The following is a 16,425-nucleotide window of genomic DNA, read 5'->3' as shown; positions in this document are numbered from 1 at the left end:
TCTTGTAAATTTATGATCTTGAAGTAGGTGTTTATTTTTTACCTTTANTTATTTTAGTTTCTTCAATATTTTATAGACTTATTCATTTCTTTAGGTTAGAATATTGATTATTTTAGATTTGCAAATTCTTGATGATTATGAAGTATCTTGGAGTGGTTATGTTATATTAATCTTGATCTTGTTTTGATTTTTGTTAGCTTTATTCAGGTTAAGGATTTCAATTACAAATCTTTCATGCTTCAAGCCAATGACAACTCCTTTAAACCAAAGTTTTAGGACATATACTGTTATGAATCAAGTTCAACCTAATGTGGATACCAAGATCACACCAGTAGTTATAGGACTGACAAGGGCTATTGGGCCCAGAACAAGCAATAGAGTCAGGTTAATTTGGAATACGGGTCGAGTAGTGGATGTAAGAATGGTTCCATCAAAAGGTGACGATCACTGATTTAGGGATTATAATATTGAAGAAAATATTTTTCTTCTCCTCTTCTTCTAGAGTCTAAAGTTTTTCATCTCCTGTTCTTCTTCTATCTTTAATTATTTGTTATTTCAATATTTCCATTATAATTTGATAGTTTGATTATTGCAATCAGAATCTTAAGGTTGTAATTATATTCCACTGTTCTTATCAATATAATGAGAATTTCGATTTGTTAGATATACAATAGATTTTACATAATTTGAGTTTAAATAAAATTGTCTCAGTTTCTCCTTATATATTATATGACTCAATTGGAGTTTCTCCAATACTATTTCAATAAAAAATTGTCACACTTTCTCCGTATAAATTATGATTCTATTTGAATTCTCTAAAGAATTTGTTATAATATAATCTTGTAAATTTATGATCTTGAAGTAGGTGTTTATTTTTTACCTTTAGTATCTCCTCCCCTAATAATGTTTTTATATGAAACACAATCAATAAGAGATGATACAGATCTAGAGACAGTCGAACAAAGCCAATATGATTATTATATAGTTCCCTTCATATAATAAAGTTTGATCTATACATAGATTTTTGTATTCATTTCATATTTTGCTAATTGAATTTATATTTTCTTTTTTCAAATTTTGGTGTGCATCTCACTACAAGTTTTAACAATATTTATATGGTTTAAGTTTAAACTAATTGACAGAGATTATATTTAATTACCTATTGAATTATCATTATTAATATTCATAAGTCATAACCTTCATGCTTTTCTATATGATTTATACTTTTGTTTGACTTGATGGAGAAAACTTTTGAATTTTTATTGGATATGAGAGAAGGTGACAAAAATCCGGTAAATTATGTACTGATTTTGTATTCTTTTTTCATGTACTTATTGTTATGATTAAAGTCTTAAAGAATGATGTGTATGCTGATTTTTTTTTTCATGTTTAGTTTTTTTATGTTTACTCTCTATTAGTCTTCTTTAATTTAGTTTCTATAAAAAAAAATATTGTCATAATATTTATTTGAGATTGTTCCATTTTAGTTCTCATTACACACATGTTTTCGTTGAATCTAACCAATTTATAAAATATTGCATGGGACACACGTGTGAAGCACGTGTTCATAAACTAGTTAATTATATAAGTTGAACAAATATGAATTCAATTAAAACTCATTTTTTTTGTTGGGTTAGTTCATTAATTTGAATTACAAATGATGAAATTACTTTGCTAAGTCCAAACTGTCATCTTACTTTAGACTATCAATTTATAGCTACATGTCAAATGGGTGTATCATGCCAAGTCAAATGAAAAAGACGGTAGAATCATGTCACGTGTCAAAATGACATAGCATGCCGAGTCAAATCTAACTAATAAAAATACACATCGTGTACATGTGATGTGTTTCTAACTAATCAAATACGAGTACATCACTTTCAATTTGATTGGACGAAAAAAGTTTATAAGTTAGATTTGAACACCACCATATAAAAGAAAAAAAGAGTGACCTTATGGCAATAAAAAGAAAGTAATGGCATGATCAAAATGCATCTCTTTTTACCTGTTTTGCCAATTATCAATTCAATTACAGGCCATGTTGTACAGAAATTGTTGCAAGGCCACAGGAAGAGAAAAAAAAATACAAAGCATGTAGTGTTTTTGTGGTCACTTGTCCTTGAAAAGCTTTGCTACAAAAGCAAACCATTGCTCTTTCTCCAAAAATTTAGCAACATGACCATCTCCGATTTCGTTCATAGTTTGCTCCTCTTGACTCGCTAGATGTTATTTTCCGGACTTTCTTCTAGTTCTATGTCTATGTGATCGCTTCATATCTATATCTGAAACAAAAAAGTAACAATTGCATATCATTGTTAGATCTTAAACCAGGAAATGAATAAGATGTATAATGGCTATGGCTCATTGTTAGAGCTGTATAGATCCTAATGAATCATCAAACAAGATTGGGCCTAGTAACTGTAGTGATTATAGTATTCGAATACTCATCTGTGTATCACTACATACTCCATTTCAGTCAGCAACAGAAGAAATGACTAAATAACATTAATGTGGCACGAAATTGAAGACGATATGTTCTTGCTTGGCAATAGATTGACTTGTTTAGTTGAACAAAAAAATGCATTGTCGTATTAGGGACTAACCTGTCAATCTTCCAGCATTGTACAAAGCTTCCTCAGCAATAGGTCTCCACTGTTCAGCACATGAATGACTTATTCCCAGACCAACACTAAGCCCTCTCAGTATTTGCAGAGTTCGAAGAATTGAGAAAAGTTCTTCTGGAAAAGCCTAACATCAAATAGAATTGTGTTCACATTTTGACCTTAGTACTCATGTCACCAAGTACATTTAACAAAATTAATCAGCAAATAAGAAAGGCCGGTGATACAAGGCGTCATTCACTGTACTAAGTGATGCAAAGAACTTAAGAAGGTACGAGATCCATCTTATCATTTGTGGAGCATAATGCAAGAGAACAAAACAGACCACTTGTAAGTCACAGAAGCTAAAATCCAGACTTTATGGGACCTAATTGAGCTGAATTTTCACAAATTTTTAAGAGACTGAAATTCAGAATGGTCCAGAGTCATTTTCATGACGGTTGGACATTATTGCATTTGCATCTTAAGTGAAAGACTTCCAATTTCGACATGCTGTGGCCTTTCTCTTTTCTTCTTTATAGAGCACCACAATCATTTAAGAGAACATTTCTAATGGAAACAATAAAAACTTACTCAGCCTTTGCTGACCAATGTCAAAAAGTTCCTCTCTTTCATGATTCTTGGCTAAACATTTCTCCATTATCATAAAGATTGAGGAATACCAGATTAGTAGCATGTCTAGTGTATGTATAGTAATCAAAGTGTAAGCTTAATCATGGTACTTATAAGTACTTGTCAAATGGCCATGGCTTCAATTTCAATATTTTAGTTTCCTTTCCGCAGAATTTGTTCTAGAAGCTTATAAGAATTCGTCTAGTATAATGATTTATGTAGTTGCATTTTAAGCACAGGTGCAAAATGTGAAAGTAGTCACTACATTGATTTAGTTGGCTGAAAGACGTAGGGACTATGTTGTTCGGACTCTTCAAAAATGTTGCCGCACCCGTGTCAGATCCTCTAAAATACACTATTGTTGGAGGATCCGACATGCACATGGTGTAATTTTTTAAGAGTCCGAGCAACATAGCCCAGGGACACAGATCAGTCTATTGTGGCTATAGATCGGCAGTCTGCTAAGTTTATTTGCATGACCACAAACTATGTGGCCTTCTATCTCTATTGATCACAATATCCTCCAACCAACACTTGAACCAAACAGCTCATTTTTTCAATTTATATGTCCTTACAACAAAATGCATAGAATTTATTATAACTTTCCATCAGAAGATTGTTTGACCCCACGTAATTTTTTTCTGAGATGTCCATGCTTTTGAGTCGAAGCTCCAAATAAATAGGAATTTCAGGTAATTATGTATAGATAGAGTTCAGCAATGAATATTGTTCTGCTAAGATTTACTTCTCAAAATCAATTCATCCTCCCAATGCCATCCTAAGCAAGTTATTAACTTTAAATGGAAAGAAACTCCTTTTGCAGTGTCCCAAAATTATGATCACTTTCATAAAAGATAAACTCTTCTCTGTACTCTTTTCACTAATTCTATAGTTCCTTATTACCAAAGCATCAACAAAGACATGACGACTGATAAAAGTTCAAATTCTTTAGTCAGGGTTATCAAAATACAACTGCGTCAACTCTTGTCTTCAATATCCATCACTAATCAAACTGATAGACCTCAATGGGGAAGGTAGTATCATGTGGAAAAGATCATTAGATTCTTGAATGGTAAATGCAACCCTTTCTAAAATGATTAACGTTGGGAATTGGTAAATACCATAAGTTGAGAAAGCAGGTACCGCATACCTCAACTGCAATTTTTTTGACTGAAGATTCTTCTGAGAAAGGTTGCATCATCTTTACACCAGGTGGTAATTTTGTGTCAAACATCCCTTGTGCCAATTTAAGCATTTCTTTCTGCTCATCCTCACATTTGCTTAGGGTGTCTATGCCAAGCTCCCTTTAATTCAAAGTGAGAAGTTCAAAGATTGGAAACACATCAGTACTAAAAGAATGTAATTATTGCAATAACATTAACTCCGTAATAGAGTTAAAAAAATCATTTCCATCTCTGTTATTAGTGCCAAGAGTAGTTGGTTTCGCTCCATAAAGTCAACTCCAGTTTCCATTCTTCACACTTGAATAACTAATACATAAACTACTACTATTTCCTTTTCTGTTTATTTTTTGGAAGAACATTTGTGATTTCAAGCTTTTGAGATCTCCCATTAGTATTTTGCATCATGTTGCTTCGTCAGGAAGAAAACTATTCTTGAAATTATAACAAGAGATTCATTGGAAAGTTTCTCACTTAAAGCTTTCTTTGGCCGTAGTAGCATTGCCATCAGCAATAGCAAGAATAAGTTTAGCATATCCAAGCCTGAGATTTTCTGGAAGATCCTTAACTTGTCCATAGTCCAGCAATGCAACCTTAATAAGAGAAGAATGTCACGATCCTTGTCAGAACCCTAAACAAGAACAATTATATGTGATAACCTAATTGAAAGAAGAAAACGAAAAGATGCATACTAACCTCAGCACCTTTGCAGATTAGAATATTCCCTGGATGAGGATCTGCATGAAAGAAACCACTCCTGAGTATCATTTGTCCATAAGCTAGGGACAAACTTTTTAGTATGTTCCTGCATGTAGAAGTAACAAATAAGAGAATAGTACCCCAGTTTACCATATTCTCATGATGAAACAGAATGAGGTTGAAATGATCCTTCAAACAATTAGAAACTACTAACTTTATAAATAGTAGATAACGGTGGAGATTGAAAGAGTTGGTTGGTCCTTGTGGGGTCAAACCCAATGGAAGAAAATTCCATGTGTCAATTTAATTTACTAGGAATTGACAAGATTCAAGATGAATTAATGTGAAGTTTTATTAAGAAATAATTTTTTTATTAGTACAAAATAAAAGTTCAAGATAGTAACTTTGTAGGTGAAATTTAGGTAAACCATAAAATGGTTTCACATATTAAACCTTGACATTTTGACACGTTATGATGTCATGGATGACATCAATAAAAAGAATTCATTCCTATAAATAGGAGCTCTTAATTCATTTGTAAGACTATTCTCACTTGCCTTCTCATCTTTTAAGGCATTTTATCTTCTTACTGTCTTGTGATATTTCACTTGTAATGTTTTGGAGTGAAATAAATATAAGAACAGTTGTTCTCCAGTGGATATAGGATCATTCTGATCCGAACCACGTNCGACATCAATAAAAAGAATTCATTCCTATAAATAGGAGCTCTTAATTCATTTGTAAGACAATTCTCACTTGCCTTCTCATCTTTTAAGGCATTTTATCTTCTTACTCTCTTGTGATATTTCACTTGTAATGTTTTGGTGTGAAATAAATATAAGAACAGTTGTTCTCCAGTGGATATAGGATCATTCTGATCCGAACCACGTTAAATATAGTTGTTCTTCCTTGTTCTTTATTTTTACGTTTTCGCTAATAATTGGTATCAGAGCCAAGGGGTTGCAACATAATATGAACTCCCACATTTCTTTACTTTGGTTTTCTGTATTTCCAAATACTTTGTAGTAGAAGAGGACGAACAAGTAAGGTGAGTTCCATAAAGTTTGAAATTGATAGATTTAGTAGGATGCAACAACTTCAACATCTAGAAGATCCAGATGATGGCGTTACTAGGAGGAAAGGTTCAATCACTGCTATTGACGGTAAGTACCCCGATAACACATCGAATTCCAACAAGAAGAAGATGCATTGAGTGTAATTCAACTATCCCTTGCACCTAAATTGCTTTGTGAAGTGAGGATAAGTACCGAGGAGACCGTCAAATAATTATGAGAAAGGTTGGAAGGCCTTTACCAAGATTGGTCAATGACAACAAGGATGTTGTTACAACGGTGTCTTCACACATTAAGATGGATTTAGGTACTTTTTTGCAGGTTCATCTAGATTCGTTCAATAAACTTGTGATAGACTTACAGACTGCTGAAATTAACAAGGATGAGGAGACACTTGCATGTTCTTTTCTATTTTCATTGACTTCCAAATATCATGATATTGAGAATTCAATGATGTATAGCAAGGAGCCTATCACTCTTGAGCAAGTGTGGTAACCACTTAATTCTTGTGATGTGCGGAGACATTTTGAAGGAGACAAATGTGACAAAGCTAGTGGGCTATTTGTGGCCAACACTAGCAAGCACAAGATGGGAGGGGTGCTAGACTACATCTATTCAGATTTATAGGGTTGCTGACCTACATCTGCTTCCTTAAGACGCAGAGCCCATAAAATTCAAGTGTGTTGATCTTCTCACCATTCAAAAGGTTGCAGTTGCTCAATATCTCCAGTCCTTGTACACTTACATGACCTAGTCTCATGAGCCATAAATTTTCTTTAACATCATAAGATAACTGCACAAGGGTGCTTTCTTCTATTGTGTAGAGGTCATCCTCCAACTTGGCCTTCAACATGACTAAAGACCCTTTAGTCACTTTCAGAGTTCCCTTTGCTCATGTACTTGTAGCCTTGTTCATCCAAAGCACCCGAGGTTCTTCAGATCAAGAACATGACAGACTTTTATAATAGTCCTCATGATTCCATCATGGCACCAAACCCAAACTGAACCAATGTCAATTCTTTTACAAGTTACATTATTGCCCATTGTTATGGTTCCTCCATTTGTTTCATAGTCGCTGGACCAATCTCTTCGGAATATCATATGCAGAGTACAACCAGAATCTAACATACATCTATTGTCATAGACTCCACTATTGGATAATATTCTTAGTACATAATCATTATCAGAATCATGTAGGCGCTCAACAGTAGATGCACTCGCCTTTTCTTTGACTTTGACATAAGACAATCTCGTTCAAAATGCCTCTTCTTGTAATAACCCTACACTCTGCATTTTTCTTGTTCACATGAGACTTTGATATGTACTTAGATTTGCTCCTTCCCTGTTGGCAGGTACGCTTCTCACAAAGAGCTCACTAGATTCATCATCTTTGTCTTTTCAAAATGCCTCCACATCACAAGAGTTAAGTACTTGTCGCAATTGCTCAAAGAGTGATAGGAAATGAATTTTCAGATCACGATATTTTGAAGTCAATGAAAATAGCAAAGCATATGCAAGCGTCTCCTCATCCTTTTTAAGTCTTTAAGTCCATCACAAGTTTATTGAACGCGTCTAGATGGTCCTGCAACAAAGTACCTAACTCCATCTTAAATGTGTGAAGACACCATTATAGCAACATCCTTGTTGTCACCAAACGGCTCCGCCCTTTCAGCCTTTCCCACAATTGTTAAACCATCTCCTCAGTACTTGTGCTCACTTCACAGAGCACATTAGGTGAAAGGGACAGTTGGATTACACTCGATGCATCTCCTTCAATCTTTTTCTTGTCGAGATTCGATGTATTATTGGGGTACTTTCCGTCAATAGCATGGATTGAACCTTTCCTCCGCAGTAACGTCATCATCTGGATCATCCAAATATTGAAGTAGTTGCGCCCATTAAATCTATAAATTTCAAACTTCATGGAACTCATTGTTACTTGTTCTTCTTTAACTACGAAGTATTTGGAAATACAGAAAAACAAAGTAATTCTTTTTTGACGTGGAAGTTCAAATTGTGCTGAAACCACAGAGTATACACAAATAGATCCTTGGCTCTGATGCAAATTGTTAGCGTAAATGTGAAAATAAAAAACAAGGAAGCATAACAATATTTAACGTGGTTCGGATCAGAATGATCCTACGTCCACCGGATAACAACTGCACCAGTATTTGTTTCACTCAAAAAGAATACAAGTGAAATATTACAAGAGAGAAACAACATCAAATGTCTTGGAAGATGAAAAGACAAGTCAAATGCGTCTTACAAATGAATTAAGAGCTTCCTATTTATAGAAATTAATTCTTCTTATTGATGTCATCCATGACATCACTATGTGTCAAAATGTCAAGGTTTACTATGTGTAACCATTTTATGGTTTACCTAAATTTCACCTACAAAATTACTATCTTGACCTTTTATTTTGTACCAATGAAGAATTATCTTCATACAAAATCTTCACATTAATTCATCTTGAATCTTGTCAATTTATAGCCAAGTAAATTGGCACATGGAATTTTCATCCATTGATTTGACCCCACAGGTACAAAACCAACTCCTTCAGTTTACATGACAAAAGGCAGAGAATTTCGAAAGGTCAAGCAAGTTTGTGTGCTGGAACATTTTTATACAACCAACATCTCAAGCTATGTAGCATTGCTAATATACTTTATTTTCTTCAAAAGGTATGTGGTGAGCCATCGTCAAAACTTCTTCTGGTNTGCAAGTTTGTGTGCTGGAACATTTTTATACAACCAACATCTCAAGCTATGTAGCATTTGCTAATATACTTTATTTTCTTCAAAAGGTATGTGGTGAGCCATCGTCAAAACTTCTTCTGGTGTAGAAGGAAGATGTCAAAGAATCTCATCTCAAACAAGTCAGTACAGGGGTAAAATGGAATCTTTCATGAGATAAGTGTGAACTGTGACGTAATCACCACTTAACTTAGGAATAATTTGGAAACAGTTTTTTTGTGTTGAGAGCGTGTGGAAAATGAGCTAAAAAAGCTTGGAGATGCCTTATAGACTTTTAACGTGCTTGTGACCAAGTAGGAAGATGATCTGGAGCCAAAGTTAGAGCCAAGGTGCAGTGCTTGGCGCAAATCTGCATTAACCACGACGCAGAAAAAATAATGCTGAACTTGGCGCCACTCTGCCACAAAATGAGGAAATTTTGCTGCCAACCTATCAAAAATCTGTGTCAATCCTAGGCAGAATGTCCCACCTAGATTTTTTCGGGACAATCTTGATACTTTTATAATGATCCCAAATATACAGATTCATAGCCACCCTAAAGGGATTCTTCAGTGTGCTTTGATGATCATTTTCAGATTACTGAGAGAGGAATATATTTTCCTTTGTTATTTGAAGAACTCCTGATTTTCACAAGGTAATTCATTTCAATACATGAGATTGTGGGGTTTAACTAAAATTTAGGCCAGATTTCCTGAATTAATCTGGTGTTTTCAAGTGTTTAACAAGGTTTTCGGGTTCTATATACATTATTGTGTTAGTTTCACTCAACGCATATCTTTATTTGCATAAATATTCATAAGTTAAATATTGCTTCCGCTATCGCCAATGTTATCAGTTTAATTTAACAGAGATAACATATATACCAGAGACAGTAACCTAAATTATTTTAGAAGCCAAATTCACTCTGAGAAATATAGGTTCTTACTGCCTTGCTACCGCTGCAATTTTACCATCTGGACTGATGCCTCTCTTTGCCATTTCATCTCCTAGCTTCAGAATCGGGGTTCCATCTATATATTCCATCACTAGGACCCTCCTTTTAAAAATATTAAAGGAAAAAATGGATTATTAAGTAATCTGAAAAGAAAGTTACACTGTAGCTGTAAAGTTCATACATCCAACAGAGAAAAGAAACAAACTAATCGAAAAGTTAATGAACCTAGTGAACATCTATATGTTGTTGGAATGATGAAAGCAAACAAGATGTGAGACAGCACATTCATCGGAAGTTTTACAGTGGCTTGAGCTAACATATGAACCTTGTGACAATAAGAACAAAAGGACATGCAAGATTATTGAAGAAATAACAGAGAAGCATCTTACAAAGCAAAACAGTTACAGTAATGATTAATCAGTTTCAAACAATCGCTTGATCCACCTCATTACAGCAAGACATTTCAAATGTCCATTGAAGATCAAAGCTACCAATATTTAGATAAGAAAACATCAATTAGTCAAATATTCCACAGAGAGCTCACCTTGTGACGATATCTCGAATCACCCGTGGAACCATAACTGGGGACTTTTTGTTATTTTCGTAGAGAAAACGCCGAATTCTATCCATTGCATCAGCCTCTCTCAAAAAGTTGAATTCATACCCGATCTAACATGTAATAAGTGAAACCAGTTTGTTAAAGCAAGAGGATAAGAAAAATCATTGTTGTACTTAATCTAAGCTGAAATAGGAGATGACAAGGTAAATACCAAGTTGCATGTAAAGCCATGAGCAAACAACTGAGATGAGTTGTCTTTAAGGACATTTGTGAGAAACAACAGATATCATCAAAATAATTCGCGATCATACCATCAATACAGATCATAATGCACCATCCAGCTAATTGAAACTACCTATAAAGAAGACTTACATGCACGAAGCTTTTGGAATTACTGTACCAAAGTGTTTCCTCAATATTTAGATGAACAGAAATCTACAATGGCTACGAAGAGCCATCTTTCATAAAATAAGTTACTTAGAAGAGAAAAAATTGATGTTTATATCCAGTGAATGCAGTAGGAAATTTCAGGTGTCAGCAAATATTCCGCAATGCAACATAGCCACATTTCCTTCCACCTAATTTGGCTGGCCTCCGGAGGCAAAATACAAAACTGCTACTGTGTGGCAAGCAATAAGTTATAAATTTGGGAAAAGAATGCTTTCATGGAAGAAACAATATCTTTTACCTTGATAGATAGTGTATTGGAAGACCTACCCATGTCCTTTTTCCGCATACTACACAAGGTGAAGAAACAACTATTGATGATTACGTTTTAACTTCTTATGGGATGGATGTGGACAGATAAGAAATTTCATCTCATATAGGGGAGAAAATAATTATGACAAAAGTAAAGCAGGATAATGGGTGGGAAATATGGAAATTCACAATATGTGCTTATTATTTGAATGGCAATGAATGACATAGGCGAAGCTAGGATTTCATCTTTTGCGTTCTGAATTTGACAATGACGTTTTCAAGTGATAATAACTCGTTTCTAACTTCTAAATTTAATATTTTGACCTATTTAATGTATTTATTAACACAAATACACTATTTGAGACAATCTACTGGGTTCGGCCTAACCCGTATGCAGGCTACTACTTCCGCACATGAGAAAGGTAGGTGCTAGATTAATATGTTTCTAGGGAAAACATCATTAATGCTAAATATGGATTCACGAACATCTGGTTGTCAAAGAAGTTCACAGAAGACACATGGCTATAAATTAGGAAACATCTCAGAAATTCACACCCAGAATTTGAGTCTTACTCATTAAGGCAGGTTTTAACTTTTAAGGCTTTCACTAAAAACGATAAAGAAAATAACAAGTTCTTATTGGAAAAGGTAATGAAGATCATCAGGAAAGAATTAAGGAAAATAGAAAGCCCTCCTAGTCACTTAATACAATTTATTAGTTCCCAAGTTAGAAACTAGGAACAACTGAATATTGATGTAAATATTTGCAACATGCACCTCCTTGGTGCTGTTATTAATGAAATTACATTTTACCTTCTTCTGGCTAAAGAGAAACAATAGATGATAAGAGTAAATAATGCATATACGGAAATTTTATGCACCTGTTTCTCAATTTCCTTTGTCAAAGAGTATATATCGAATTTTATATCAATCTTCTGCAAGTATAGTGCAAAAGCTTGCAAATTGTGGATATCGGTCATCATCAGCTGTTGGACCCCAGGGTGTTGTACCTAGAGAAGACAACTACTTTAGAACCTTATGATCACAACAATCTGCAAAGTTATGAGTCAATTTTTCTTACCTTGACAACAACATCTCTTTTGTCACCTATGAGTCTCGCTCTGTGAACCTAATTCCAAGTAAAGTAAACACAAGTTGAACCACTTAGGATCAAAGTAATATTACTTCCTCTGTATAACTAGAATACAGCTCAAAGATATGACATTTAGAAATAATTATTTATCTGACTTTAAACTGCCTTACAGGTTTGGCCTTCAAAGCCATGTATCACACTGGTTTTAAGGTTAAAGCTGTTGAGAAGTAAGGAGAACAATAGAAAATGAATATTTATTCATTTGTGAACAGATATACACAAAGCTGAGTAGTGCTAGACGATGTCCTAAGAAACTATTTCAGCTGAAAGTTTCATCAGATCAAATAAACCTCCATCTTGTTAGAAGGAGCAAGAACAACAAAACTTGATTAAGGAAATCAGCTAACTAGGAAAAGAAGAAAGTATCAGTGCATAGTCTACTGGTTGAACTTGTTGAAAAGAAGTTCTAGCATATATTTTGTGGCATGTTATACATATATAAAGATTTGAAAATGGCTCATTATTCATTTTTTTATTGGTATATTTCACATCTTCATCATCATGAGTCATGATCATGGCTGTACTAGTCATCACTTGCATGTTAGCTATGAACAAATTTTGCATTTAACAAAAAGGACTCATGAAAGGAGCCACATTTCCATACAATGCAAAATGTAAAATATACAAAAAAATTCTTTTGAAATATATATTCTTCATTGCAAACAAAAGCTACTGTTGTTGTTGGGATAGGGCTAAGGCCCTACATAAACCATAAGAATATACTAGAGATTGTTAGACATTATAATATATCAGCCACAGCAAAGATTGAAAAACTTGTTTGGTGTATCTTCTTAGGCAGTTTCCCTTGCCTAACATGTAAGTGGCAATGTTTTTGCTATTATTGCTGGAAATAGGGTGCTGTTGTGTCTATTACGTGCCTACTGTGTTCTACAACCTATTAGTGGAAATTAACTTCCAGGTAAAAGCCCAAGAAAAAAGAGTTGGTCCTAATTCGAGAGAAAAATTTGCAGACCTAACATAACTAAATAAATGTGTCACCCCTGTAATAACTTAGACTTTTAGATATGATAGTCACACACTTCAACAAATCTAAATGTATTTACTATCTGCAAGGTCGATATTTTTAACAACTGTTTGATTAACATGAAGTTTCTAGTCAATGCTTGAAGAAATTTTTGTCGCTCTACAATGAGCTTTAGTAATGCTTTAAATCAAGCTTAACAGTTACCTGTGCAATAGAAGCAGAACCGAGAGGATCGACATCAAAACTTTCAAACAATTCATCAACATTCTGATCTAATTCCTTCTCCAGCACAGCCCTGACCACATTGTACGGTGTAGCAGGCGCTTGATCACATAGAGTAACTAACCTTCTCACCCATGCAGCAGGGGCCAAGTCCGGTTTCCCAATTAGTTGAGCAACCTAATATTAATATTAATATTACCATCACCATCCACATAATTAGATCTTAAGATGAATTATGAGTTGTGAAGCCCAAACATAAACCCTCTTGATCATTCTTTTGTCTAATAACAGAGAAATTCCCAAGAGCTAACGGTCCATGGTTCGAAACTCAGTGGATTATGAGTCCGCCCCTCTACCCCTTTCCATTTACATACCAGGAATTGCTTGCAACAGGGTACCCATGACGTGCGCCTAAATCACACATCACGGGTCCGCCAGACCTCTTACCACTAGACCAAATCCCTGGGGTTAAAATATGGAAGCAACCCTCAGGGAACGCTATAACGTGGAAGCAATACAACAATCTCATGAGCATTATGATAAATAGAGCAAAGTAGTGCATGCTGCAGCCAGTACATACTAGTGCACATATCCCAATATAACCGCATAAACTTAATTAAATTTATTAAAAGGAAACACTAAATGCAGAAATCTTTTTCCTTGTAGAGTTAATAAACAACAAAGGACCATTAACACTTAACAGCTTGTTTGGGTCGTAGCTACCATGAATTCTATTTCTTTCTTTTACGCTTTCTGATTACTTCCTTTTGAATTGAGGCTCTATCGGAAACAAATCTAAAACGAAGGGATAAGGTCTGCCTACATCCTACCCTCTTCACGCTCCATTTGTAGTTGTAATAAACAACGAGTCAACGATAATGGTTTGAGATTTGAAATCGATTCTATATTAGGAAACGGAAAATGGGAAGCTGGTTACAGAGTATACCTTTAGGAAGAACCCACCAAGGTCAGAGCACATATTATATATCTTCTCAGCTGCAACCTCATGCTGCCTCTCCCACATTGCTTCTTGTTTTTGCACATCCTTTTCAAATCCAACTCTTAATTGAAACACCTTTAAAAGAGCAATTAAAACCCAAAACTTACTTCAATGAGCCAAATGAACCAACAAATGCTTCATTCATATTACAAAGAGAAATTAAAAAAAAAAAAAACAGATTTTAAGAAAAACACTCCATTCCCAAATTCACTCTTCTACATTAATCATAGAGGTAACAACTGTGAAATTAGACCAACTAATTTGTAGAATTTAAAATCATTTTGTATATATATCCTAAATTCTTTAAATTATAAAAAAAAATTAGGCTCACTACGTATCTAATCTCCTAAGCTTTTGGTGCTGCTAGAAAGCGTTCAACCACATAAACAAACACTTAAACTTGGCCTTGGTTGACAAATGAACATATCTAGACACCTCAACTTTGGTTTCAACTATCAACTCATCTCTCCTGTGTCCCATGGATATCCGACACTAACATGCCACAATTTTACAAGTGTCTGGATGATTATCTTGTAATTGTGATTGCTCAACTGATACAATGGACACGAGTTGAGGTATGTAGATGTGCATCCTCAAAAGTTAAATTTTAATATGGGAAAATGGAAATGGGAAAATAGAACTCAATTCAGTGCCACTGTTCACTAATATTTGGGGAAAATGGGATAAGATAAGATACCACATTAAAAATGAATCAGTTCCACTAACAAAATCAAAACTTGAGAAAAAAAAATGAAAAGGGGTACCTTATAACCAGTATATATATCTACTGCACGAACCCAAAACTGGAAAGAACGTTGCCAAGGTCTGAAACAAGCAGATACCTTTTCTTGAAAATCAGATTGAACACTCATTGTTTCTCTGTAAACTCTATCGTAGCCTCAATAAGGTTAAAGACACCATTTTTACACCTTATATTTTCTTTAGAAAGCCTCCATAGCTCAATTTTGCAAGAAATTTGAAGGGGCATTAATAGCCATTCACCCATTATATTCCTTTTTTTTTCTTGTGGCTGGAAAAAATTACTGCAATATCTGTTCTTAAAATTTGTTGAATGGGGTTGCTCAAATACTTGTAACTTGTAAGGAGTAATGATTTTCTTGGAGATATATTTGTGTGGGTGTTTATGTGAACATATATTTCAACTAGATAAAACACCATAATTCATACCCTAGTTAAGATTATAATTGATATTTCTCTAATATTTCAATAATTTAAGAATTTGAAAGATTGTAAAATTCTTTTACTCTGTAATGAATTTTATCTTTTAACTTATTTTCAATTATAAAATTTNTTTTCTTTTTTCTTGTGGCTGGAAAAAATTACTGGAATATCTGTTCTTAAAATTTGTTGAATGGGGTTGCTCAAATACTTGTAACTTGTGAGGAGTAATGATTTTCTTGGAGATATATTTGTGTGGGTGTTTATGTGAACATATATTTCAACTAGATAAAACACCATAATTCATACTCTAGTTAAGATTATAATTGATAATTCTCTATATTTCAATAATTTAAGAATTTAAAAAATTGTAAAATTCTTTTACTCTGTAATGAATTTTATCTTTTAACTTATTTTCAATTATAAAATTTGTTCTTTATATTCTCAATATTGAATGATTTTTTTTCATAAATTAGTCAATTAACACTTTCTCTATTATTTGATAAATGTGTACGTAAAGTATAGAAATAATTAATTTAATGACGTATTATTTATTCTTTAGTTAATAGGAGCTAGTTTTTCTTAGAGTAACTTTCATTAGCAAAAATAAAAAGTATATTTGTATGTTATAGCTATACTTTGTATGATTGCGCTCCAAACAAACATAAATATGTATATTTCGCAAAACATATAAAAAAAAGCAGTTGTATAATTCGTTATACATATATTAGCAAACCAATTGTATAATTCGC

The 16,425-nt window shown here is 33.8% G+C and overlaps 1 protein-coding gene across 1 annotated transcript; it reads right to left on the bottom strand.

The window, feature by feature from the left end:
- Positions 1-1,932: 1,932 nt before the first annotated feature.
- LOC107025822 (uncharacterized protein slr0889) lies at positions 1,933-15,610 on the bottom strand. Its single transcript, XM_015226584.1, has 12 exons — positions 15,259-15,610; positions 14,441-14,569; positions 13,477-13,671; positions 12,216-12,263; positions 12,016-12,144; positions 10,421-10,545; positions 9,868-9,978; positions 5,111-5,219; positions 4,889-5,007; positions 4,384-4,537; positions 2,604-2,748; positions 1,933-2,282 (listed from the first exon to the last, which is right to left on the bottom strand). The coding sequence occupies exons 1-12, from the start codon at positions 15,364-15,366 to the stop codon at positions 2,227-2,229; spliced, it is 1,428 nt and encodes a 475-aa protein (XP_015082070.1). The 5' UTR covers positions 15,367-15,610; the 3' UTR covers positions 1,933-2,226.
- Positions 15,611-16,425: the final 815 nt, after the last annotated feature.

This window comes from Solanum pennellii, chromosome 7, assembly GCF_001406875.1.
Source record: "Solanum pennellii chromosome 7, SPENNV200".
In the NCBI taxonomy this organism is placed as follows: Eukaryota; Viridiplantae; Streptophyta; class Magnoliopsida; order Solanales; family Solanaceae; genus Solanum; species Solanum pennellii.
This window is presented reverse-complemented; position numbering and strand designations above follow the sequence as displayed.